General features: G+C 41.7%; 1 protein-coding gene across 4 annotated transcripts; it reads right to left on the minus strand.

The window, feature by feature from the left end:
* Window positions 1–356: 356 nt before the first annotated feature.
* Tmpo (thymopoietin) lies at window positions 357–26,332 on the minus strand. 4 transcript variants are annotated; one of them, XM_027392623.2, is made up of 9 exons: window positions 25,800–26,317; window positions 19,202–19,328; window positions 17,165–17,323; window positions 11,317–11,414; window positions 5,761–5,880; window positions 5,566–5,661; window positions 5,058–5,168; window positions 4,180–4,268; window positions 357–1,006 (listed from the first exon to the last, which is right to left on the minus strand). In XM_027392623.2, the coding sequence occupies exons 1-9, from the start codon at window positions 26,073–26,075 to the stop codon at window positions 724–726; spliced, it is 1,359 nt and encodes a 452-aa protein (XP_027248424.1). In that variant the 5' UTR covers window positions 26,076–26,317; the 3' UTR covers window positions 357–723. The 4 variants fall into 4 exon arrangements, with proteins under 4 accessions (XP_027248424.1, XP_027248425.1, XP_027248426.1 ...); XM_027392624.2 differs by lacking the exons at window positions 5,566–5,661; window positions 5,761–5,880 and having other exon boundaries at window positions 25,800–26,320; XM_027392625.2 differs by lacking the exons at window positions 5,058–5,168; window positions 5,566–5,661; window positions 5,761–5,880 and having other exon boundaries at window positions 25,800–26,321.
* Between the last annotated feature and the right edge of the window lie 1,137 nt (window positions 26,333–27,469).

The raw sequence follows: 27,469 nt of genomic DNA on the forward strand, positions 1-27,469 counted from the left end.
GGATAAACGCTTTGCTGTAGATAAAAAGTACAAGATTCCAATGGCAGTCTCATAGCTAACAACTCTTCCAAACGCAGTCAGTTAATAGTAACTGAAAACAGGTGTCTATGCTGCCCTAGAAGCAAGTGTACTTAAATGGTTTTAAGGAAGTAGGACTTTCATCATATGAAACTATTTCAGGAAGTAGTATCACAGGGCTGCACCAGCAATGCCATCATTGACAGAAGTCACAGTGCTAGCTAACCCTTCCATAAACAGCACACCGCTGCATTACAGGAAGCACACCTGGGTGACCCTCTCTAACTCAATTCATTCACATTTGTAACGTTTTTACTCTGTAGAGAATAAGTCATAAATCTTTTCTGTAAGAATTCCAAGTATTTAATGTGTAGCTTCACATTACATCACCATGTTTTACCTTATTTTTCAAATACACAAAACAATGCATTTTCCCCAAAAGTGAAATAAGATGTCCACATTAAAAAAATAAAGCCTACAAAAAAGTTCCAGAGCTAAAAAAATTATTCATATGGCACAGTGTGATCTCCAACGTCCAAAATATTGAAATGAGGTCCATGTATGCATTTCGTTTGCTTTTCAATGCAGCACTGACTTTACTGAGGTGAAACCACAATGTTAGTTCTTCAGGCAACAGTGGACACAAATGTTTTTCTACAGTTATTAAAAACAGGAGATCAAGTTGAATGTGCCGAAGTGATTTCTTCAGTTGGATATTTTACTATCTTGAAGAAAATTAGTGAAGGGATTTCCTTGGTTGGTTTCCATAGCTTGATAGACCAGAAACAAAAAAACTGCTACTACAACAAACAGCAACATTTTTATCCACATGGGAATGGAACGTCCCTTCTTCGTCTTTTCTGACTTGACATCCGCCAAGGGAACATACTTGGGGACATATTTTGATGAGAACGATTCTTCCATCCGGAAGTCACTGAACTCTAGCGGCCGGCCTGCAGCCCCTTTGATTGGTCTGCGGCAACTAGCACTGTTCAAAGTAAAAGAGAATTTCATAAGATTAATCCTCTGACTAACAACAAATGCTAGTACAATTTTTAATTCTAAGCACATTATATAAAGCAGCAGCAGCAAATTGACACACAAAAGCAGGGAGCCACCGGGCAGTGGTGGCTCACGCCTTTAATCCCAGCACTCGGGAGGCAGAGGCAGGTGTATCTCCTTGAGTTCGAGACCAGCCTGGTCTACGAGAGCTAGTTCCAGGGCAGCCTCCAAAGCCACAGAGAAACCTTGTCTCGAACCCCCCCCCACCACCACCACCAAAAGGCAGGGAGTCTATTTGTTACTTTTTTTTTTCTTCCTGTGGTGGTACTGGGAGGGGAGCCAGGGCCTTGCATGCTCGGTAGGTATTTATTATAGAGCTAAAGCCCCAACTACATCTTTCTTTCTTTCTTTCTTTCTTTCTTTCTTTCTTTCTTTCTTTCTTTCTTTCTTTCTTTCTTTCTTTCTTTCCTCGGGGCAGGGTTTCCTCTATGGCTTTGGAGGTTGTCCTGGAACTAGCTCTTGTAGACCAGGCTGGTCTCGAATCACAGAGATCCACCTGCCTCTGCCTCCTGAGTGCTGGGATTAAAGGCGTGTGCCACCAACGCCAGGCTCCCAACTACATATCCATCTTAAAAATTAGCGGCAGGCTGTGTAAGACCCGCTCGGAATGCTTCTGCATGCCCCCTGCCCCTCTGTCTTCCCCGCCTGTGCCGGTGCTGGGTGTTCTCTTTGGAGCAGGCGGGAGGAGCAGTTGACTGAGGGCAGCGCGGCGGGGACTGAGCAAAGCAGGGCCAGGGTTCAGCCAGGGGCTGGAGAATGCAGCGCGGGCGGCGCCTGGAAGGGGAACTTGAGCTGGGAGAGCAGCGGTGCTGCTTGTCCAGGAGCTGCGAGCGGGGAGCCGCCTCCAAGGCCAAGGACACGGGGGCCGCGGAGCTGCCGGGGCCTCCCAAGCCTTCACCCCGGCAGGGCTCGCGCCCCCGGCCCGCCCCGCCTGGCACGGCGCCTAGGGGCTGGGGCCGAGCAACGAGCACCAGGTGGGCCGGCCCAAGGGCGAGCACCAGGTGCGTTGGCCGGAGGGCGAGAGCACCAGTTAGGCCGGACCGGGGCCCCGCCCCCACACCTCCACCCTCCGTCCCAAGGTCAGCTATCCGGACGCGGAGGGAATTGAATCTGTTGTACCAGACACCAGACCTTGAGAATATGCTGATCTGGAATGGCTCTGTGTCTCATTTGAACCATCCAATAGAAATGATTCTGTATTTCGCCTCATTTGAAAGACTCTGTGTTTCACCTCATTTGAATGACTCTATACTTCGCCTCATTTGAATAACCCTGTATAGCGCCTCATTTACATTGACCAATGGGAATAGCTCTGTACAATGCCTCATTAGAATTATCCAATAGAATCCCTGCTCCTAGCTTGCGCCTTTTTCCCTATATAAGGACCCCTTTCCCTTGGCTCAGCGCGCTTGGCCTCACAGAAGCTAAGTCGCCCGGGTACCCGTATCTCCAATAAAGCCTCTTGCAGTTTGCATCCAAGTTCGTGGTCTCGCTGATTCCTGGGTGCGGGTCTCCTTCTACGAAAGTACCTCTTCGGGGGTCTTTCAGCTGGAGATATGGGCTCAGCTGTTTAAGGGCTAGGCTCACAACCAAAAAAAACTTAAGAGTTTGGTTCCCAGCACCTTCAGCTGTTTCTTTAGCTAGATGTGGTGGCAAAACCTTTAATCCCAGCACTTGGAAGGCAGGGGCAGGCAGATCTCAAAGTTTAAGAACATCCTGGTCTTCAGAGCAAGTTCCAGGATCACCAGGGCTACACACTGGAATCCTGTTTTGCAAAACCATCCAAAAAAAAAAAAAAATTCCGTGCATTATTTATTATACAATAATTTTTAAAACATGGATAAATACTCTCTAAACCCATCTGAAAGGATTTTCAAGGGTTATTTAGAAGGAAAAGAAGGAAGATACAAGGTTGCTTTGGCTGTAAACCTTTGAGTTGTGAAAAACTGAAGTTGCATAAGGTCCTACATGCCTGTCACCCCAGCACATGGATGTGTGTCAGGAGCTGAAGACTGTAAAGCATAGATCAGCCTGGTTACTTGAGACCCAGTCTCAAAAACAAACAAACAAACAAACACAAAAACAAAACAAAACACCAGAAGCAGTGGTGGTGAGATGGTTTAGTGGGCCAAAACACTTGCCACCAAGCCCAATGACCCCACGACTCACATGGAAGGAGAAAAGCAACCTTGACACCAGCACCTGCCTACACAAAAACAAAACCCAGCCTGCTGTGCACACATCTGCAAACTTAGCATCCAGGTGAAAGCACAAGAATCAGGGTTCAAGGTTATCCTCAGTTACATAAGGAGTTTGCAGTACTAGAACAATGGTGTGGTTGACAAAGTGCTTGCTGTTTACATGAGGACCCAAGTTTCAATTCCCAGCATACATGAGCATGCTCATCTGTAAGTGGCTAATTAACTGACTCAGCCAGTGAAAAAGCTCCATGCTTGCCCACCAAGCTCAATGTCCCTTAGAGTTCCATCCTCAGAACCCAAGGTGAAGCAGGAGAACCAACTCTAAGAGTTAGTTGCTCTCTGGGGAGGTAGAAGACAGGATTCCTGGGACTTGTTGGCCAGTCAATCTAGCTGAACTAGTAAGCTTGAGGTTTAGTGAGAGACCCTGTCTCACTATGGAGGAAGGGCCCAGGAGATGGCTTTGTGGATTAACCTTTCTAGCCACATCAATAAGCTCAAGGTTCAATGAGACCCCATCTCAAAATAGTAATTGGGGAGCAACAGAGGAAGTCACTTGACACCCAGTGTCTACCTTTGGCTTCCACAAGTAAACATCAACACACAACATAAATAAAATTAAAAAGAAACAAAGGGTATGCATAACTTAGTGGCACAGAGCTCACCAAACATGTATGAGGTTCTGGATTTGATCCCAAGCACTGCCAAACTGTGTCCCCATTTCCTCCCTAAAAGAATTACATGTAATACTCCATAAAATACTGATAAAATAAACTTTGAATGAGTCAATTTTCATGGATGTGAACCATTTGATTCTGAGAACAAAGCTACAACAATGTTGTGATGAAGAACTGAAAGTTCCCTAGAATATACTTTTTCTCCATCCAATCTATCCACGTACCTAATTCCTGTTGGAGTAGATGCTTCATAGGGGAACATTTCCTTAAGAATATCCCTTTCTACTCTTCTTTCCTCTGTCTTTTCTCCCACCTAGTAAGAAACAAAGAAATAATCACAAGTTAAAATTTAGTATACATATGCAGTAACAGAAACACCCAAACATTTTAGGGAACAAAATACCCTCTCGTCTAGCCTAGCTTTGTTCACACCCCCCAAGAATCTTCAAATTTTATCAATGAACAACAAACAGGTAGTTATTAGAGGGAAAAAGTGCCACACATTCAAGAGGGAGATACCCAGCAGCCTAATTCCCTATTGAATTTCCTTGTCTTGCATTAAGAGTACAGTTTCTTCCTGTTAGAAATTCTGTGATAAAGGAAAGGATTAAAAATAGAAAACGCCTAATTAATATAGACCTCTATCTTGTTTTAAGTCAATTAAGCCATTCCAACTTGAAAAAAGATTTTATTTCCTTTGCTAAAGATTAAAATTATGAGCCATGCAGCGAGCATTTTAAAGATCAGTTATATGGGAGTTCACCATGGTTTTGAAAGTCTTATCGCTGGACTTTTCAACCAAAGTGCAGCATCCCTCACAGCCCAGAAGCATTTTAAACCTGGATCCATGACAAAAAGAGCATGTTACAAGCAGCACACAAACTCCCTGAAATCAGGAACTGGAGAGCCACACAGAAGCAAGAGCATGGTATTAATTAGTAGGTCATATTATATTAATTTCCATTTCCAAAACTAAAATTGTCTTTAAACCATATATGCACAACATACATACAAACTTTTATAAACCTCCCAGTAATTCTGCCCCCTCCCACTAAAGAACTCTGAAAGATGAGTGACAGTGGGCTTAATTGTATCCATTTACTTCGGCTCTCGGCAATGGTTTCTTTGGTGTTCTTCTGGATATGTCTGAGAATTCAGTGATTGGCAGAATAGAAGATGCATGCTTGAAATTTCCAGTGAACCTATTGACAACCTGCCAAGATTCAAATTATTCAGACTCAGAATTATCCAAACATAGCAAAGACACTTAAAATGAAAAAGATACTCCACTTCTGCAATATTTGATTTTTCCCCTAATAAATTTTAGGTAACAGGATCTACAAATACATTAAGTGGTTCACATGTGACCTTGTAATTCTTCAAATATTTAGTAAAAAAGTATTTTCATAGTATTTAGGATTCTTGTGCAATGAATTAAATTTATTTGTAGGATGGCTATATTCAAATATTCTAAAATGCAGAAACTTGGACTAAATTAGTTTAAAATGTAATATAAATTTGTGATTTGCCAAAATTCACCACCTCCCAAATTCCAACTAAGGGGTAATTCCAAAAAAGAGCACTTAAGATAGTTTATTAAACATATTTACTAAGGATTCGTTGCTTGAAGCCTTTATAGTTTCAGCTATGGGAGTACTCTCTGAAATTACTGCACCATCTATACGAAAATGTTGTGAAGTTTCCACCTGTTAGTTTGAAAACAGAACAAAAACAATAAATGTAAAATAACCACTAAATCCCTACCAATCTGAAAACCCAATTCTAAGCAATAAGCCTTGCATCACCCTTTTTCTTGGCGTTCTTCTTGGCCCTCTTGTGGACTCCCTAGTTAATGCCTGCAGAGATCCGCCTTTGGAGGGTCCACTTGTCCATTCAGTGTCAGTTACTCCAGCTTGAGAATAGCTCTATTCAAGCATCAACACATTAAAAGTCATATTCTAACACAAACACCTTTAATAATGACCATTTTAGCACACCAGAAACCAACAACTCTCCACATGCCAGCAATTACAATCAATGCTCTGCCCTAGAAATATTTCTAAGGTACTGCTTTTGCTGCTTTGTAATCAGAAAGCAAAGCAGACTGACCATGATTTATAAGCATGCCATTTGTTACAATCTACTTCCTAAACTCACAATTTCCTGAGTGCCTCTAACTGTTTCTCTCTAGGAAACAATTATGCTACCAGGTCCCTAACAAGTCACTGTCAAATTGTAATTGTATCCTCACCTCTCTACAGAAAGCAGACAGCTTTGCCTTCCAGCCCCAGATGAATCTCGATGGGTGGCATAAAATGGATTCCACCCTTCATTTAAAAAATACCTTAATGGCTGAGCACAGCAGCCTAACATTTGTAACCCTAGTTTCAGGGAGGCAGAAGCAAGAGAACTGTCACAAGTTCTAGGACAGCCTACGGTGGTGCATAACAAGACTGATTTAAAAAGTAATCTAGGGCTAAGGACAAAGCTTGCTTAGCATATACAATGCCATGTTCAATTACTAGCATCTCATCCTTAGCAGTTCTTGCATGCTAGCTCAAATCCATTCAACCAGTGCCTCGAAGTACTATAATATGCTTAGGCTGACTCTTCTGTTCAAGCTAGTATTTTGTGAATATCAATAACAGCATTATGTCTTTAGTAACTATTAAATCAAAAGAGCTACTTTTCTTATGCCGTGATAAGCATAATGATTTACTAGAACTGCCATCACCCTAACCCTAAAAAGACACAAAGTCTCCTAGTAGAATTTCATGTTTAGGCCAGGTGTTGGTGGCGCACGCCTTTAATCCCAGCACTCAGGAGGCAGAGGCAGGCAGATCTCTGTGAATTTGAGGCTAGCCTGGTCTACAGAGTGAGTTCCAGGACAACCTCCAAAACAATACAGAAAACCCTACCTCAAAAAAACAAAAAACAAACAAGCAAAAAAGAATTTCATGTTTATCTTTATTTGGATTGACAATGTAAATTAAAAGCTTCTTTTTTTTTGGGGGGGGGGGAGGTCAAGGTTTTACTGTGTAGCCTTGGCTGTACTAGAACTCACAGAGACCTGCCTGCTCTGTCTCCTGAGTGCTACAAACCACCAGCACCCAACAAAAGAAAATATTTTTAAATATGCCTGGTGTGTGTGTCTGTGTTACATACACATACGTATCAGAGGCCATAGAGGGTGTTTGATCCCTGGGGCAGGAGTTAGAAGCACTGTGAACTATGACATGGGTCTGAGAACCCGATTCAGGTCCTCTACAAGAACTCTTAACCATCAAGCCACCTCTCCAGCACCAGAATCATTAGATTTTTGACTCACAATCTGAACCTCAGGGTTCCTTATCCTGCTATTGGTTAGGAAATCTCTGTTGAATGTAAAATCAAAGTCAAAGATGAATTATAAAATAAAACAATATATTAAAACTTAACGAATTCTTTTTTAAATAAGATTTTATTTATTTAATACACAACAACATTATGCTTCCATGTATATCTGCACACCAGAAGAGGGCACCAAATCTCATAATGGATGGTTGGGAGCCACCATGTGGTTGCTGGGAATTGAACTCAGGACCTCTGGAAGAACAGCTGGTGCTCTTAACCTCTGAGCCATCTCTTCAGCCCCAATGAATTCTTATGAACAGTCATATTCCCAAGTATGTCAACAGAGGACACAACAACAACCTGTGCGTCTCAATCCTGGTGACACACTTCTATTTTCGGCCATGACCTCCCACTTATCATTCTGCTGTGCCTGGCCTGCAGTGCTGTTGACTACATGCACACATGGCCACTCATAACAACTGACTTTGGGGATATAAATAAATAAATTTATCATTCCATGGCAGAATTTAGAAAGATTCACCAACAATTACACAGAGCACTTACATATTATGAGTGCTCTATGCTCTGAGGTCAAATAAGATCACAGTTCCATCTGTCCTCAGCAAGATGTTCCTGAGAAGCCCTGAGTTATCTATCATTGTAACAAGTGGAAGAAACAAATCTTTTCTCACTGGATTCTGATTAAGCTACTATGTGAAGAGTTATTCAGAAGACACTCAGTAGCTGTGGCATGTGAGAATACAGGAGCTGGGATATTATAAAGGCTGTAAATCTCAAAACAGAAATCTAAACTCTGACCAAAAAAACCATACCACACCAGAAAACAACAACAACAAAAAACAAAACACCAAACCAAACACACACCCCCCACCCCACTCCAAAATCTGAAGTAAACTAGAATAAAATTTAAAGGAGTCTAACATAGTAGTACACACCTTGTAAACCACAGGATCTGAGGCAACAGGATAAGGAGCTTGAGGCTAGCTTAGGTTACACAGTGAGGCTCTCTCAAAATATTAGCAAAGGGGTATAGCTTAAGGATGGATGGAGTAGGTTCCTAGCATGTAAGAGTCCCTGGATTTGATTCTCAGGACAGTGGGAAAGAGAATATATAAATGAGAATAAAGATAAAAAGCCATATTATTTTCAAGTGTTCACTACCCACAGGTATGTAAAGCATAATTAATTATGACCATCCACACTGACTTATGTTACTCCAATAGAGAACAGTCTTTCTCAGTGTTGCTGTGATACAAAGACACTGGTGATACCTTGCAAAAACTATTTTCCCCAAACAAACTGACAAGATGAAATACTACCTGCAAATGGCTGCTTGTGGTGGCATAAACACCACACAAGTGAAAACTCTCACATTCACCACAGGAAATCAGCTGAATAAAATATAGCATAGGCACCAATCTCAAATATAGGATGCGGCTGCACAAGGAATGGGAAAGAAGGAAGGATCTATTTTGATTTGGAGTGAACTCTAGGAAGATATGACTGGTGTGTAAAGGGGAAAGGCAAATATAAACAACCTATGTAGGGCTGGAGAGAAGGCTCAGGGGTTACGAGCACTGACTGTTCTTCCAAAGGTCTGGAGTTCAATTCCCAGCAACCACATGGTGGCTTACAACCATCTATAATGAGATCTGGTGCCCTCTTCTGGCCTACAGACATACATGCAGGCAGAATACTGCATGCCTAATAAGTAAATAAATCCTTAAAAAACAAAAAAAACAACCTATGTAAAAAAATACTTTCATAAAGAAAACAAACTCTAAAACTCAGGGGAAAAAAAACAAAACAAACAAACAAACAATCAATTCTATAGAGTAACATAAAACTTTAGCAGTACATTAAGCTATTGCTTGCAAAAAGCAATTCACAAGATTTTAAACACAGAATTTTACTTTATCTCCTAGTGATATCTTAATGAAAATAACATGGATTGCATTTAGCAGCATTAGCGCTATTCTGAAATATGTAAAAAACATGATATTTAAATTAAGAAAAGTATAATTAGAAGAACCAAGATACTCAGCACGAGACACAGGTCAGAACCAAATTTATAGCCTGTATTTGTGAATTTGAAATGTCATTATGTATTCACAAATTCTCTTTAAAGATGGAGGAAAGCAGTGGTGGCTCATGACTTTAATCCCAGCACTTGGGAGGCAGAGACGGGCGGATCTCTGTGAGTTCGAGACCAGCCTGGTCTACAAGAAAGAGCTAGTTCCAGGACAGCCTCCAAAGCCACAGACAAACCATGTCTCAAAAAAACCAAAATAAAATAAAATCATGGACTTTGGCAATATCATTCACAGCTGTTAAAACTTTTAAAGGCTTTACATCAGATGGGTCAACTTTCAACATCAGAATTTGTTAATTAATCTTAGCATATTTAAGGAAATCCATGTTGTTTGCTGAAATGATCAATAGGAAGGATACATCATCATTCATGAAATATTCTTGTCAAAGAAACAGAATCCAAATCCTGACCAACACCTTAGGTTTATGCTGTCCAACACAAGTCGTCACCAGCTACATACTTGTGTTTAAAAAGATATAGTAGTGTCAGTTCAACTACAATATTTAAAAAGACTACTCTAGCACTGATATCCAACATTTCTATTTTGACTAAAAAAAAAAAAAGGTCTACTACACTGTCACACACAGGTGTGGTCCCCAGTATGCCAGATTATATAGGATACCAAGAAACAAATGAGACATTTGAAACAACCTACCACCTCCAGAATGTAGGAAATACTGTCATGATCAATTATGGAGGGAGGAGAAAATAGCTGTAGTAGAAACTAGTATAGATTTACTGTTCAGATTCCAACTTAATACCTAGTAAACCACTAGGAATGGTTTGGTCAGGAATGGTGGTACACTCCTATACCTAGATCTGGGAGGCACAGGCAGGAGGGTCAGGGGTACAGTGGGCCCTGCCTCTCCACTGCAACCCCACAAAAGAAAGGAAGCAGGGCATGGCAGTACATACACCCGCTCTTGCAGAAAGCTTTACAAGTTTCAGGCCAGCCTGGTCTATACAGCAAGTTCCAGGCCAGCCAGAGCTGTCTAGTGAAATACTGTTTCAAAAACACCACAGAAATGAAGCAGACAGAACATGGAAAAGACAGATGAATAATAAAGTAACACACTGTCTAGTTGAAGAGTAAGGATGAGGAAAAGAACCTTGGGTAGGCTGGTGGTAGCGGTGGTGGTGGTGGCAGGGGCACACACCTTTGATCCCAGCACTTGGGAGGCGGAGGTGGAGGCGGAGGCGGAGGCAGAGGCAGAGGCCAGCCTAGTCTACAAGAGCTAGTTCCAGGACAGCCTCCAAAGCTATACAGAGAAACCCTATCTCAAAAAACTAAAAAGAACTTTGGGTACCAAGCCTAAATTAGAGCCAGCAATGTTCCTTTGTAAAACCATATAATCATTAATGCCTTACATGTGCTTTCCTATAATTTTCCTTTTGGAAACTGTATCTTGTTCTTCCTACCCCCAAAATTGTAAATCTTTATCTTACAATATATAGTTTTAGAAATATACTAGTTTCAAAGTGTAGGATAAAGCTACAAATAATTTCAAATTCAGAAATCTAGACAAAGATAAATATATAAAACTATTTGCCTGGTTTCCAAAGAAGTTACATCAAAAGTGCATTTCTATTTTCTAAGACAATTCTCTTAAAAGGAAGTGTGATGGTACAGCACTGGCCTAGAATACCTGAGATTCCAGGTTCAAATCCGCTGTACCAAAATGAAAAATGGGTAGTATGATCAACACCAGACTGCTCTGCACAGGACACACAGCACAGGCTATGCTAATGACAAAGCCCACCAAGTATCTATTTTCCATACCATTTAACAATGAGACTAAGTGGACCGAGTAGGGTGGACTGCACGGGACAACTATTTCTAAAAGGTCAAAACACAAGACAGATGAGTGCTGGCCACGTGACTTACACCTGCACATGATCAAAAAACTAAAGATACCTGGTTGTGCTCAATTCTTCTTTGCTTGAGTGTTACTGGAGTCTTTGCTCTGCCCTTTAGTGGCTCTCTCTTCTCAAGCTTGAGCTCTATTTTAGAGTCTGGAAATAATATTGGAGAAATCATTATTTACTGAAACACTTTAGGTATGTTTTACTAATATCACTTTGGAACCTTGGTTTTAGGTATGTTAGTGCACATGACAATCTGTTTACTGCAATACTTCAGTGAAGTAAATTTCTTAGTGGTATTATTCATCAAACGAACCCTCTTACAATACAGTCCAAATCTCTACTTTTATAATCTTAGTCCATTTTTATCCCTTTCCAGTGTTTAATCTGATTACTCCTTCCTATTTATTCTCTTCCATTTTCCCACCTCTAGAATAACCTCAAACTTAAAAGAGAATTCAACGGCTCTTGTGGAGGCGCTTAACAAAAATAAATAAATAAATAAATGAAAATAAAAATCAACGCAAATGTGGAAGTATTGTTTATGCACTACATTACTGCTATACAGCAAAGGTTACTATTAAATCAAAATTTCACATGATTGTGTAGCACCAATCATTTGACAGTAAATGGTAACTGCCAAGGAGAGTCTAAATTAGGGGGTGCAGATCAGTAGTATATGTGCAGGATGCTGGGTTCAATCCTTAGCACCAAAAATAAGCAAATAAAATGATAGTCTCCCAATAGTTTAAAAAAGAGCTGAGTATTCTAATTCTTTTAGTCTTGATTTTACCACAATTTGAAGACCTATATAGAATCTTATTTAACTTCTCAGCAGCCATGGTGGTGCACATCTGCAATTCTAGCACCTGAGGCTGAAGAGACAGAAGGATCTGGAGTTCAAGACCAGCCTATGCTACATAGTGAGACTGCCTCAAAAAAAGCAAAAACTTAACTTTTCTACTTTTGTGGCCACTTATCATAGTAAAGAAAGTCAATTTATTGCAAAAATTTATTCCAAAAATTTGCTTTCTCCGCAAAGAAACAAGAATAGAATCAGTTCTTAAACCTTAATTTTATACAAGCTCAATGTGGCCACGATTTAAAGTGATCAGGATAACTTGGTCTCTTACTGGCCTTCTATGCTAATCTTATACACAATATATGAGCTACATAATGAGTCCAAATACACCTTCAATCCCTCTCTCCCCCAAGATAGTGATTGTTAACGAAAATAGTTCAAATAGGTCAATTAAGAGTAAGCAACCAAGTCTATGAGCATCTGTATTTGGTACACTCATCAGTATTATAAAGTCTACTCTGTTCTTTTTTTTGAGACAGCCCAGAGCAAAAAAACAAAACAAAACAAAAAACAAAACAAAACAAAACAAAAAAACCAAAAACCCTATTAGTGAAATAGACACTGACTAGACAAATTAGTTATCTGGTTACAAATTAAGTCCTTGGTTCAAATTTAGATTTAAACAGCCAATTAAATATATGATCCTTAAACAGTGCAAAGGACATGACAACTAGAATATTTTCAATTATACTATTGGAATGTTTCAATGATGAAAAGGAAAAGGTATGTTCATCCAAATATTCCACTTGTTGAAACTCCGAAAAGAAAGCACACATAAAACATGTTTCTGGAGACCACACAAAACTGTTCAAATTTAACAACTTTATTGAATTTGTAGACGCATTCTACAGGAATACATTGCTTTAAAGAAATCACACAGCACTTAACAGGTACATGTATGCATGTACATTTTAGAAGACAAATAACAAAGCTGCAGAGATGGAGTGTAGAGTCTAAGAACATGGTAGTAGTAGACACATACACTCAGGGACTGTATTTACTTATGCTTAAGACTACTTTCCGCATCTCTACAATCAGGCTACCTTACCTTACAACCATACAAATGAAAACAGGATAATACATTGCTTCATACAGACACAGACATTAGGGAATAGCAAAATTTCTTAAGGATTTTAGAAAATAATTCAAATGTGCTTTTAGCATTCTGATCTGAAATTTGACTACCCCAGATATATGACATCTTTTTAAATCATGTAAGTAAAACAGCCCTTTCTAGTGTCTTATTCATCTAACAAATCATGTTGAGGGAACATGAGCTATACCAGAATATCCGTGGCTGTGTTTCTCAAAGTGTGGTCACATGCTCGTATGACCCATGAACTTCCGGCTATCTTCTCTATCAGAACGTACAGGTGTACATTGTTTTTATTAGTTTACTAAAAAAATAAGCACCCATGTGAGTCTGTGTGCACACATACATACAGGTATGCAATGCATCTCTTACCGGTCTCTTACAAAGCATGACTAGATTTAAATTCTTTCATTAAACTTTCGTTGGATGTCGGTGAACTGAACTCAGGGCCATATGCACAAGTACATGCTTCTTACCACTGAGATGCAGCCCCTCTCCCCTCGATTCTTTTTTGTTTTAATTTTTTTAATAATTTATAAACTTTATTTTTGTGTGCATTGGTATGAAGATGTCAGATCCCCTGGAACTGGAGTTACAGACAGTTATGAGCTGCCATGTGGGTGCTGGGGATTGAACCTGGGTCCTCTGGAAGAGCTGCAAGTACTCTTAACCACTGAGCCATCTCTCAAGCCCCTCTCCCTTTGATTCTTATACAATGTCTGTGAATCAGCAAGTTTGTGTGCTGTCACTGAAAGCAGTTTGTTGTAGACAAAAACATGAACAAGGATGTGAACAAACTTTAGAATGTGTAGATACTTAGCCAAGAGTGATGAAAAGAATTAAACTACAAAGGTCACCTGTAGACGCTTTGCAATGTCATGAGTGGACAAAAGGCTTACTAGCAAGAGAGATTTGTGTTATGAAAATAAGCAGCAGAAAGCAGATCTGAAAAAAATGAGTCTGCTGAGCAGTGGTGGCACACGCCTTTAATCCCAGTACTCACAGTGCAGATGGATCTCTATGAGTTCTAGGACAGCCTGGGCTACTGAGCCTGTGGGGGGGGACCAGGGAGGAGTGAGGATTCTACTGATATTTTAGTAGTGGAATTCTTTTTATTTCTAAGAGCTGTAAAATATTTAACTAAAAGGTAACAATGTAAGACTTGTGTAAAAAGTGTTATGTAAAACAGGAAGCTGTCAACTTATGTGAGGCAAATATGTGATCTAAACTTAAACTGTACTAGGCTTCTGTATGTGTAATTATACTATAATTTGATGAGTAGAAGCTGAATACCTTGAAACTAGCTCTATTAGACTAAAAGTTACTGAAAACAAAATTCTGGCATAGAAATTGCTAGAATTCCTAGAAATGTTCATAAATTCTACAAATCAAAGGTAACTTTCTCTGTCCTTGACTTTATTACTGTTTATTTCCACGCCTTTTAATAACTTTGTGTATGTCCCCTCCAAACAATGTTCCGCCTTTAAAGGGGGCAACAGTCAGTTTATTCTTAGAAGCTGGGTTAATCTTACAGTCCTTCAACCACAGATGACGCCGCCCCACAGTAGAAGAGCCCATGGCATAGGCAGACATCCTTACTTCATCAAATGCAGCATCACAGAGATATGAAGCTGCATCATAGGATCTGCTCAGAATCTCAAGTGCTTGAGGTGCACGGCTAGGATCTGCACTAATAGCCTGTGCAGCCTGACTTATGTTGGCTTGCAGAGACTTAGCTACAAAGGCAGTGTGGGCTGCAATCTGCAGTGCTGATGCTGCAGCCTCATAAGATCTACAGAGAGCTAAGTCCAAATGTTTATCACAAGACTCAGTGGAGGACGCCTGAATTGCTGCTCGTGGGGTGGTTTCAGAAACAAGCCCCAAGATTTCATCATCTACTGCTGGAACTGATAATATCCGTGTTGCCTCGCTGGAAGAAACTGGATATTTGCATGCCAACGAAGGTAGCTGCCTATCAGTTTGCTGCCACTCCTCTTCAATTACTTTTAAAATAGAATCGTGTAGAGGAAAAGATGGTTCTGAGGCATCTATTTTATCATGCTGTGGTTGCTCGGACATTTCTATCCCTAAGGTAGTAAGGGAATGAGAGACAACACTTTTGGCAAAAGAAGACATATGTTCAGATTCAGGTACATTCTGAAATGCCACATGTGACCCTGAACCCCCTTCCTTTGGTGGGGTCTCACTGAGTCTAGGAATTGTGCGTGGAGGAGACAGGGATTCAAAGTCTTGACGGTTAGACTGGCCAAATCTCTTACATATGTTTTCTACATCCAGTGTGGGTACAGAATTAGAAATCCCAGGCAAACTGCCGACCCCACCCTGGACTAACAGAAAATTGACATAATCTCTGATTTCACGAGCAAGTGGTGGAGAAATGACTTGTGATCTCTCTGACTCTTGGAGAACTTCTCTTTCACTAGAGAGAATTGACTGATCTGAAACATCAGACCCCTCAGTACACGATGGCCGAGTTCTACTTTTCCCTCCACGGTAAATATTTTCTACTGTGTCTTTACAGTAAGTAGTAGTGGTTTCTCTTATCCGTGAAGGAGAAGCTGCAGCAGAGGCCAACCTGGCAGCGAGTTCATGCTGAGAAGATGACGAAGAACTTTTCTCTACGTATCTATCATAGGTAGACTCGGAAGGAATAAATACATTCCGTCCAGGGGCTACCTTCTGTACCTGTCCCCTCCTAGGCAAGGCTGTGTCAGTAAAAGGCTCCCTAGGTGGGTCTCCCTTAGAAGTATGTACTTTCTTAGCTGCCTGCAGTTCAGTCCTGCCCAAAGGAGGACGGGTGGAGATTTCAGGAAAAGAAATACCCTGGAAAAATCCACCAGAGGAAGCAGATGCAAGTTCAGAAAAAGGAACAAAATCCCTAGTGGACTTCACTTTCTTGTGTTCTTTCTTCTTTCCTGTAGAGGCAAAAGAGGCAGGAAGTTTAAGCATGACTGGTTTGGGCTGGTCATATTCTCTGCCTCCTTGCTAAGACAGTGCTGTTGAAGAAAAGGACCCTATCCTCCACACTCTCAGCAACCAATTTGATACCAGTGCATTGGAAAGCATGGTCAAATTAAATATTTACAAAAATAGCAAATTATGAGTTAAAACTCTTAAGTATCAAACTCTCCATTTATTCTAATTTAAAAAGTAATGTACTTCCTGATCTATTCTCAAAAATATTTAAAATCATGGTCAAAATTGCCATGAAATCAATGGATGTAAGCAAAATCTTTTAAATAACTTGTATGCCTATCAATAGAGAAGAAAATGCCATATTTAAATGTTAAAACTAAATATTAATTATAAGGAATAAAAATATAAACATGTAATATGATCCAAAAAACATAACACAAAACAAAATAACACATGAAAGAATCAGCACATCATTTATATATAATTTTTAAAAACAAAGCAGCATTCAAACTGATCATTAAATATAAAAATTGGAAAGATAAATACCAAATTAATGGGGGCTAGAGAGATGGCTCAGTGGTTAAGAGCACTAGCTGCTCTTCCAGGGGTCCTGAGTTCAATTCCTAGCAACCACATGGTGGCTCACAACCATCTGTAATGCCACCTGATACCCTCTTCTGACCTGGGCAGAACACTGCATACATAATAAATAAATAAATAAATAAATAAATAAATAAATAAATATTTAAAGAAAATACCAAATTAATGATTTCTTCTGGAGATGTGATAATGGAGAAAGAGAACTTTGCCATTACAAAAATTCCATTTGAAGCAAAAGTTAAATGGCTATTTAGACAAAAAATTGTATGTATGTATGTATGTATGTATGTATGTATGTATGTATGTACACTCCGTTGTCAATACTGTTTTAAATTTTACCTTCTTCATAGTTAACACTGAGTCAGGAAAAAACCCCACATATTTGATTAACAGTATTCACAATTTTACCTTCGTCATTGTCACTGTATCTGTCAGAGTCATTACTTCCATTTTGTCTTGCATTTTCCGCTGAGGAAGAGACTGTTGGCAGAGGAGTAGAAGATCGGGATTCTGTCCCCTGTTCCCTCAGTTTCAACAGTTTTTTCTCATACAGCTTCCTGGTTGTCCCTGTGTTAAGGCAAAAGCTCCATCAGTATTGTCATAAGACTATCTTTACAAAACTAAAATCAAACAAACAACAAAAAACTGTTATGTGTATGCATACGTATGTACATTAGTGCAGATGCCTGGAGACCAGAGGAGGTAGATCCCCTGAAGCTCGAGTTACAGGACATTGGGAAAGACTCAGGTCCTGGAAAGAGCAGCATAGACTCTTCAAACGGGGACCATCTTTCCAGCCCCTACAGGAAACCAGATTTTAAGCAACATGCTTCCTGTTTCTAAAGTAAGTGATTAAAAATAACATATAATGTATTCTTCCAAAACAGCTGTTTCTCTGGGACGTTAATACAAGCCTGGATCTTTTTTTTTTTTTTTTTTTGAGACAGAGTTTCTCTGTGTGGCCCTGGCTGTGCCCAGACTCAGAGATCCACCTGCCTCTGCTTCCCAAGCACTGGGATTAAAAGGTGTGTACCACCACTGTGCACAAGATTACAATTTGTTTTTATTTTTCTGTGGCTTTTGAGGCTGTCCTGGAACTAGCTCTTGTAGACTAGGCTGGTCTCAAGGTCACAGAGATCCGCCTGTCTTTGCCTCCCGAGTGCTGGGATTAAAGGCATGTGCCACCACCGCCTGGCTCAAGATTACAATTTTAAAAAAAGATTTTATTACTTATGTGAGTGGGTGTTTTGCTGGCGTGTCTATCTGTGCATCATGTCCCTGTGCCTGTGTAGGTCTGATGAGGGCGCTGTATAGCATTACAGATAGTTGTTAACCATTTGGATGCTGGGACTCAAATAGATCTGTTCTAAAAGCAGCTAGCATTCTTAAATGCTGACCTGTCTCTGTAGCTCCCTAAAGTGCTTTTGTATGAACAGATGGAACCCTGAACAAAAAATTATTACACTTCATAGCACTAAGATCAATATGCCTATAAATAGTGAACCATGAGTCAAATCCTATAAATCATTTGACTATCTTTAATTTGCTATTTACATTAGGTATGTATCTTTCCTCAATTTCTGGAAGATGATGACAACAGGTATATCACTCATAAACAACTGGTGCATTAACATACAATTTAGCATATTTCACATAACATACACTTCAGTGTCTCTCAGAATTTTACAAAAGATATCAAATAGCCTATTGGTAATTACAGCTACAGGTTTGTCTGAGAGTAGCTTATGAAGAACATACTTCTAAAATCCAGCATTTGGGTAGCAAAGCTAGGCAGACTACACAGTGAGACTCAGATTCAAACAAACAAGACAAAAACAAATCATCGTTTCCAAAGATAGCTATAACAAAACGCACCCCCCTCCACAGTGTTGAAATTTTTACACAACCCTGAAGTTGTGTTAATTTGTCTCATCTTGAGGTCACTGCCTAAACCCTGCAAGAAAATCATAATTAACCCGGCAAAAATGCTGCTATCTAGAAAAGCAAATGACGAATCTCTAGTATTTAGTTCTGCATGCCTTCTGTTTCCTTTGTTCTTTAGGGTTATCAAGACAAACTTAAATAAAAACTATTTTACTGTTAATTAGGAAATGGAACTTGTTAGGAACTGAATGATTTGTACTCTGCTCATTAGTCTATGTCTAACTCACTGACTGAGATGATCTGACTGGGTAAGATGCAAGTCTTACAGAATAGCCAAAGTGACCACTGACTAAGACAACATCAACAATAGGTAATTTAATATATCATCCACTGAAACTCTCATTTTGTCTTTCTTATTTAGAGTTAAGCAAACTAAACTTGTTGATTATGTAAATAATGACAGATAGCCCCCGAAAACCCAAATTCTAACCATTACTAAGAGTAAAAAAATGATCTAGTGTCTTGCTTCTTGGAAAAACATTTGAGACTTGGTCAACTTACCCACAATGGGACCAGGGTTCACCCCGTATCTCACAAGCTGCTCCAGAAGGTCTTCATTAGAGAGCTCTGTCACATCTAGGTCATCTTTATCTTCTGGTCTCAGTTTGTCAGTTTTCTTTGTGGCTTTCTGTAAGCAAAATACAATTACCTTCTCTACAGGAAAACTATTAATCTACATAGCAATCTCTATGCAATCAACAAGGTGACTTATTGTTACATTAGCCAAAGCAATTTGGTTAAACTAAAAACCATTATTTGCAGGCTTTTCTAACTAAGTTCAACTGTAGTTAGACTGTACAAGCCTGATAACAAGTAACTTAAAACATTGCTGTTGGGGGCCAGGGTATGGCTTAGTGGCAAGGCCCTGCCTAACTGAAGAGACAGTAATGGCATCATCAAGTGTCCAAAAGGAAATAAAAACAAATTAACTTTGTAATAGGAACCTTACATATTTTTAGGAGTCATGGAATTACAGCTATGCTATATCATGATGACTGGCCCAATCTGACTCTTTTCAAACCGGGCTAGCATTTTTTAATGTGTAGTTTGAGTAATCTGGATATAGCATGTAAGAGAATATGAGAAAGTAGGCAAGAATTGTATCACATTTTTATCCCAAGCATCAAAAATGAGACAAAGGGGGGCAAGAGAATGAGTCAGCAGTGAAGAGTACTGGCTGCTCTTAAATTCCCAGCACCCAATTGATAGTTCACAACAGTCTCTAACTCTAGTGTCAGAGGATCTGAATGGCTTCCTAGGGCACTGGACAAGTGACACACATGCAGGCATAACACCATACACATAAAATAAAAGATTAAAACAGAGAAACAACAAACAGAGCCTAGCCCATAAACCAAATAATCCAAAGTACAATTTGATGAGAAAAAATTAAGTCATTAAAAAAAAATCCATTTCTTATGTTTTTGGTTGTATGCCTGGCCTTTAATGGCCGAGCCATCTCTCTAGCCATAGCTCCACAGTGGAATGTTTGCCTGGCATGCCCTGGGTTTCAGTCTGCCCCCAAAACAAAACAACAAAAACAAAAAACAGAAGACTTTTAGAAGCAGGAAACCAACTCACACTTCCATAATGAAAAACTTTAAGTGAACAAAGAAAAATTTTGAGTGGACAATATGCTCTCATAGAGTGAGCCAGAAAGTAGAGGGTCCATCACATTTAGTAAGAACAAAAATTGGGAAGTGTGTAACTTGGTATATATAATTAACAAAGCAGCAGTTTCAACCAAGAAGCAAGTATTAACTGTGTGAAATTCTCCCTATAGTAGCTCTGTTTAAGTATATAAATTGATCTTTTTCTTTAGGAAAAAACTTATGTGAGCAATTCTTGCTTTGCCAGAATGTACTGCGCATATCACGTGCATGCAGTACTTGTGGAGGCCACAAGAGGGTATTAGGTTTCCAGAACAAGGAATTACAGATTTGAGCAAACATGCCAGTGCTGAGGCAAACCTAGGTGCTCTGGAAGGGCAGCCAGTGCTCCTAAGTGCTATAACCCTGGATGACCTTGAACTCCCAGCAATTCTCCTGCCTCCAGCTCCTGAGTTCTAGAACAAGAGATAAGAACCACCATACTAGCTACTATCCAGTTCCATTTTAAGAGCATTATGTTTGCACTAACTTAAAGAACTCTAGAAATTAACCCAGTAGAGGCAGGGTTTCTCTGTGTAGCCTTGGCTATATCGAAACTAACTGTAGACCAAGCTGGCCTCGAACTCTGATTCAAATGTCTCTGCCTCTAGAGTGCTGGAATTAACACCATCTGGAGGCAGTCAGATCTTTTGAGTTGGCGGCCAGCCTGGTAAAGAGTTCCAGGACAGCCAGGGCTACATCTACAAACTCTGCCTCAACACAACCCCAAACAAAAACAGGAGAAGAAAAAAAAAAAAAAAAAAAACACCAACAGGTTTCATCATTAGCCAGGCATGGTGGGGTCATACCTGAACCCCTAGCATACGGAGTCTGTGAATAGGACCATAATTTGACGACAGTCTGGGATATATAACAAGTAAATAAATGCAATAAATAAGCATGCATGAAGTTCTGGATTCAACCCTCAGCGCAATCTCCCCTGACAGGCTCACTCAAGAATGTCACTATACTCCACTGGCTCCTTAACAGGGCAACTTGCATACTCTGTACAGGAAAACAAAGAGGCAAATTGCCAACTCCATAAATGTTTACTCTTGTGCCCACTATCTAGATCATTGTAACACCTAAAAATACAGATAGTTAAAAGCCAGAAAAAAAAAAAAAGCCTAAAAATAAGAAACAATCCGGGCAGTGGTGGTGCATGCCTTTAATCCCAGCACTCGGGAGGAAGAGAGGCAGGTCTCTGTGAGTTCGAGGCCAGCCTGGACTACAGTGTGAGTTTCAGGACAGGATCCAAAAGCTACAGAAAAACCCTGTCTTAAAAAAACACACAAATCAAGGGGGAAAACAAAACATACAAAAACACAGCCTGCCCCCATGACAAAGTAAAATACTATGGTGACATGAAACAATTTGTCCTTTAATTAAAAATATTTCCGAAGGCTGGGCATGGTAGCACATGCCTGCACTCTAACACTGAGGAGACCAAGGCAGGAAAAACACATGAGAACAACTTCACACAAGTAATCATAAATGTTCTACAAGACTTAAAAATGATAATTTAACATCTGAAATCAAAACTAACTTTACTCATGTAGTTTAAAACAATACCATACCAACTGATTGCCAATACCTTTAAGTAGTTGATATCATTGAGTCCAATCAATGCTATACATTTTAAAAAATTTAAATACTGCAGGTGGAAAATACAAACCTATCTATTGTTATGAGACCCTGGGAAAGAACTCCGGCAATAGCGCTGGTTTGGAGATTCATGGGCATAGGAGGTACTCTGTCCCCAACCCCAGTGATGAGGGATCAACACAATGCCCACAGCATTCTAAACTGTCCCTCTGTTCTTGGAAGTACAGACCAACCCTCTGTATATAACAGATGCTCATAAGGGGGGGGGGGGTGTCCTTTCATGTAATGATTAGTTGAGCTGGGATGAGCAAATAGCACAATTTTTAAAAGTAACAATAAAAAGATGACATATCTGCAGAAACCAACTGCAGTAGTTAAGAACACACCTGGAGGTACACACTTATATTATCTGGGCACTCAACCTCAAAAGTCAAAAATAAAATCAGCACACATGAGGAACTCAAACATGGTAACTAGTAGAACTCTTTTGTTTTGAAACAAAGTCTTATGCATATAAACATGAAAGCACACGTTTATATAGATGGCTAACTCCAGCAGATGAACTGGGATTTAATTTTTACATACATTCCAAAGATTTATTTATGGGTTAAAACACTTGGATGATTTAAGAGAAAACCTACCCCCACCATGTATCATTTGAAATGGAAAATATCTTTTTCTTTTGTTTTTTTTTGCTTACTAAATAAGTACCAAGACAGTTCAAATGCTACCCCTTTTTTTGATCTTTGTTTTTGGTTGAGACAGGGTTTCTGTGTAGCACTGACAGTTTGGGAACTCAAAGATCACATGCTGCTCCCTCCAGAGTGCTAGGAAAAACCGTGTGCCACCAATGCCCCCCCCTTTTTTTTGAGGTGGGTGGTGGTGCTACTTTTTTAAAGAGCTGGTGGAAGGGGCTGGAGATGGCTCAGTGGTTATGAGCACTGGCTGCTCTTCCAGACGATCCAGGTTTGATTCCCAGAACCCACAGGGAGGCTCATCATAACCACCTCTAACTCCAGCTCCAGAGGTTCTGATGCCCTCTAATGGCCCCCTTGGGGAGTAAGCATACACAAGACACATAATGCAGGCAAAACATTCACACATACAATTAAAAAGGGAGTGGGGGGCTGGAGAGATGGCTCAGAGGTTAAGAGCACTGACTACTCTTCCAGAGGTCCTGAGTTCAATTCTCAGCAACCACGTGGTGGCTCACAACCATCTCTAATGAGACCTTGTGCCCTCTTCTGGACAGCAGGCATACATGTAGGCAGAATACTGTATACATAATAAATAAATCTTAAAAAAAAAAAAAAAAGGGAGTGGAGGAAAAAAAAAACAGGTAAGGGGTGCTCTTCAGCTGGGTGTGGCAGCGCAAGCCTTTACTCCCAGCCCAAGGGAGGCAGCAGTGTGTCTATAAAATATGTTCCAGGATAGCCAGGGCAGTTAGAGAGAAACCCTGTATGAAATAACTTTTCAAAAAAGGAAAAAGCAAAAACAAAATTCTCTTGTTTAGAGACAAACTCTCATCAATGCAGCCCACACCTCGGCATCCTGAATGCTGGAATTTCAGATATGAGCGACCACTCTCTGCTAGTAAATCCTACTTAAAAGTGTACTTTAAAAAGGTGTACTTAAAGCCAGGCATTGGTAGTGCACGCCTTTAAACCCAGCACTCGGGAGGCAGAGGCAGGTGGACCTCTGTGAGTTCGAGGCCAGACTGGTCTCCAGAGCCAGTGCCAGGACAGGCTCCAAAGCTACACAGAAAAAAAAAAAAAAAGTGTACTTAAAATGTACGGGTGTGTGTGTGTGTTTTACGACATATGTCACAGTTGCACTCAGCTTTTTATGTGGGTGCTGGAGGTCTTTCTATTTGCTCGACAGGTCATTTCCTTAGCTCCCTAACGTGACTTTAAACCCACAAAAAGCATAGAATCACTGAACCGGAACGAACGAACACACACACACACACACACACACACACACACACACACACACACACACACACACACACACACACACACACTTCATTTGTCTACAAAGAACAAAATCCTGTCATAAGCAGAATGTATGAAACTGGAGATTATGTTAAGTGAAACCAGCCAGTCAGTCAGGTATGGCGGTGTACACCCACAATCGCAGTACAATGGAGTCAGAGGCAAGGTCATCCTTGACTATGGTGAAATCAAGACCTATCTCAATACCCCCTTTCAAAGACAAATATGGCAAACTTTCTCTCATATGCAGAATCTAGATATTTAAAAAGATACATGGTATATATGTAAAGTAGAAGGGCTAAGAAGGGACTAGTGAGAGGGCAGAAGGGGAGAAAATTCGGAAAGAACTTGATACACATGCAAGTAAAACTTTCGGATGAAATCCTTTGTTTTAATTTAAAAAATGCAATAAAATGGTATGTTTGCCCCCCTCCATCCACAAATAGGGAGTCACCAAAGAAGATAATAGATGTGGCTGGTCAATATTTACTAATTTATTGTTTTTAAACAAGAGCTCAAGGAGCTGAGGCTCGCAGCCGAAATCTCCCGAGGGAGCGCTGGGAATACAGGCACCCGATCCTTCTATTTACCGGGTTAGTGCTTACTAAACTCTACTACGTGCGAGACTTAAGACGTGGGGAAAGTGAAGCTCAGTAGTTTTCTCATCTAAATCCGCACGTGCCTATGGCGTATCTTTTTCTCATTTGGGCAATCAGCAAAAACAAAAACAACTAACGTTAAACAAAACACTGTAAAACTTTCAAAGAAGCAACTGGCGGCTTGAGGTGTAGTTCCGCGCTAGTACAGGTTAAGCAAAAAGGCTGTGGGTTCAATTCCCAGCACCGAGAAGCAAGCCGCAATCCATTCGGTTATTCCAGTAAACAGTAGCAACACCTCCAACCAAAACATGCGTTGGGTCTCTCCAAGATTTTTAAGTCACACCAGTCAGAGTCTTAACTACTTTTTATGACTTGAATTCTGGTAACAAGCTGCAATCCATTCGGTTATTCCAGTGAACAGTAGCAACACCTCCAACCAAAACATGCGTTAGGTCTCTCCAAGATTTTTAAGTCACACCAGTCAGAGTCTTAACTACTTTTTATGACTTGAATTCTGGTAACTAAATATAAACCAACTTTGCTACTTAAAACGCACCCAAAGAACAACAAAAAAGCAACATGGTAAACATTTGAGGGAACCCATCTTAGATTTCACTGGTCTGAGGCTCCAAATTGTGATACTGATGCTTCCCAATCTTTACTTCCTCAAGCAACATCTTAAAAACCGTAAACAACTCAAAACTCTTATTAGGACTCTGCAATACGTCTACAGGAACGACTTTTCCAAAGGCAGTGTTCAGTTTACAGTAAAGCTAACTCACTAAAAGCGGGGCCCGTGAACTGCAAATGAGTAACTCGCCCCAGGAAACAAACGGTTCCGTAGGCCAAAAAAAAAAAGGCGGGAATGTCTTTATTTCAAAAAAAAAAAAAAAAAAAAAAAAAAAGGTCAGAAATGACTATGTCGCAAAGTGTCCTCCAGGGAGCGCTCTGAGACTTTGTTGCGAGTCACTTGGGCACGAAAGCGGGAAAACGCTCGAACTTCAGCTCGCACGCTGGGGCCGAGCCTGCGGGGTTAGCAAGGGGTTCGGGAAGCAGCGTCTACACCCACTCCCGAGCACGCAGGGCTCCGGGCCGAGCCGGCGGCTCGCACAGAGAACTCCCCTCCTTCCTTCCCTCCCCTCCCCGGCCGGCGGCCACGGCGACCCCGCGGGGGGCCAGCCCCGCTGCCGAGCACGCGCCGCGGCGGCTGCCAAACGCCCGCCTCGGTTTGCCCCAAGCGGGCCAACCTTACCCTGCCGACGGCGGCGCGGCCGCGGCCCGTGGAGGTCCCGGAGCCGAGCACCGGGGTGGGCTCGCGCTCCTCGTCGCTGGAGAAGTCGGGGGGCCCCTTGCTGTTGGCGCCCGCGGAGAGCGAAGGCCGGTTGCGCGCCGTGAGGTGCTGCAGGTAGAGCTGCACGTACACGTCCTTGCGCTGCTCGCCGGCCGGGAGCGCCACGTTGTTGGCCACCAACTCGCTCTTCAACCTGTCTTTGGTCAGGACCGAAGGGTCCTCCAGGAACTCCGGCATCTTCGGCTTCGGAGACTCGTCCCCCTCCCCGGCCCCTCACAGTCGTCGCTCACGCCGGCGCGTTCGCTCGCTCGCTCGCAGCTGCTCCGGGGCTGCGCCGCCGCCGCCGCCTCTGGAAGGGATCCCTGGGCCGGGAGCAGCGCCACGGGGCAGAGCAGAAGTCGGGACACAAAGCCCAGGCCGGCCACGCCACAAAAGCCCCGGGCGCACGACTAGCGAGCAAGTGCGGCCAAGCCGGGAGTCCGCGGCGATCCTAGCCCACACACAAGCTAGGGGGAGAGCAGCCTGGCTCGCGCACGCCCCAAGAACGCGCGCCGCCATTGGCGGGCGGCGGGAGGAAGCGCGGCGGTGATTGGCTGGGCGGCTCGCGCGGGTTCCAGCCGCCGCGGCGCTGGGTGAGAGGTGCAGAAACGCAGTTTCAAAGGCGCTCGGGCGGGAGCTCGGCCCCGGGCCCACTCTTGCCTCGCTCCTCCACCCTTCCCCTCGGACGCTGATAAGGGACGGGCGGTGCTCTTTGGGCGCACCGTTTCCTCTCCTTCCTCCCCCCCCCCCCCCGCTCTGGAGAAGCCTGGCACCGGGCTTGGTCGCCTTCGGACCGCCCGAGTTGGGCATCAGCTGTGGAGGACCCTTTGCCGGGCCTGGCTGCCTCCCGGGACGCCGTGTCCCTGAAGAATGGCGACAGTCTGGCTTCTCCCGAATGCTGGCCCTACAGGGGGAGCAGAGAAGTCGGGCGGGCTGTGGGCGCTAGTGTTCCCAGCTGTGGTTGCTCGGGCAGTGCAAGTGGAGCGCAGGAAGTCACATCCCCTCTGTTGGCAGACCCTTCTTTTGTTCTGGAATCTAGGGAAAGGCAGACTTCCACAACTGGATGTGTGGATACTACTTGAATTTGTTACAAAATTGCAGTTTTAAATCTCCCGTTCGCCTCTTAGCTTGTTACTAAAGTCTATGGCTTCAACCGTTACTTGGGGCTTCTAACAAATCTCTGCTTTGTTTTCTTTGAGCTGTCTAGGTAAGACACCCTCCCACCCCAAACACACCAAAGATCTCAGCATAACTTCACCAAGCCTTGTGTTTGGTAATGGAACAAAACGAGGCGCAATGTTTAAAAACTCCTTAATATAGTAGTCAACTTCATATGCATGTAGTGGTGCATACTGGATTTTGAATTTTGGAGGAAGCCAGGAGCCCTTTAAAACGTGCTATTGATTCGAGGTAGAGCTGGGAGTCTCAGATATGCTACAGTTATAGAGTCTTCTGGAACACAATACCGACAATAAATGTTTCTCATTAACATAATACATACATAGGGGCGAACATCGTTTATTAAATATGTAAAAAGTCGCAGTAAAACTCATAGTAAATGCTAATAGAAACATGTATGATGCTTCAATGTG

Source organism: Cricetulus griseus, assembly GCF_003668045.3.
Source record: "Cricetulus griseus strain 17A/GY chromosome 1 unlocalized genomic scaffold, alternate assembly CriGri-PICRH-1.0 chr1_0, whole genome shotgun sequence".
NCBI lineage: Eukaryota > Metazoa > Chordata > Mammalia > Rodentia > Cricetidae > Cricetulus > Cricetulus griseus.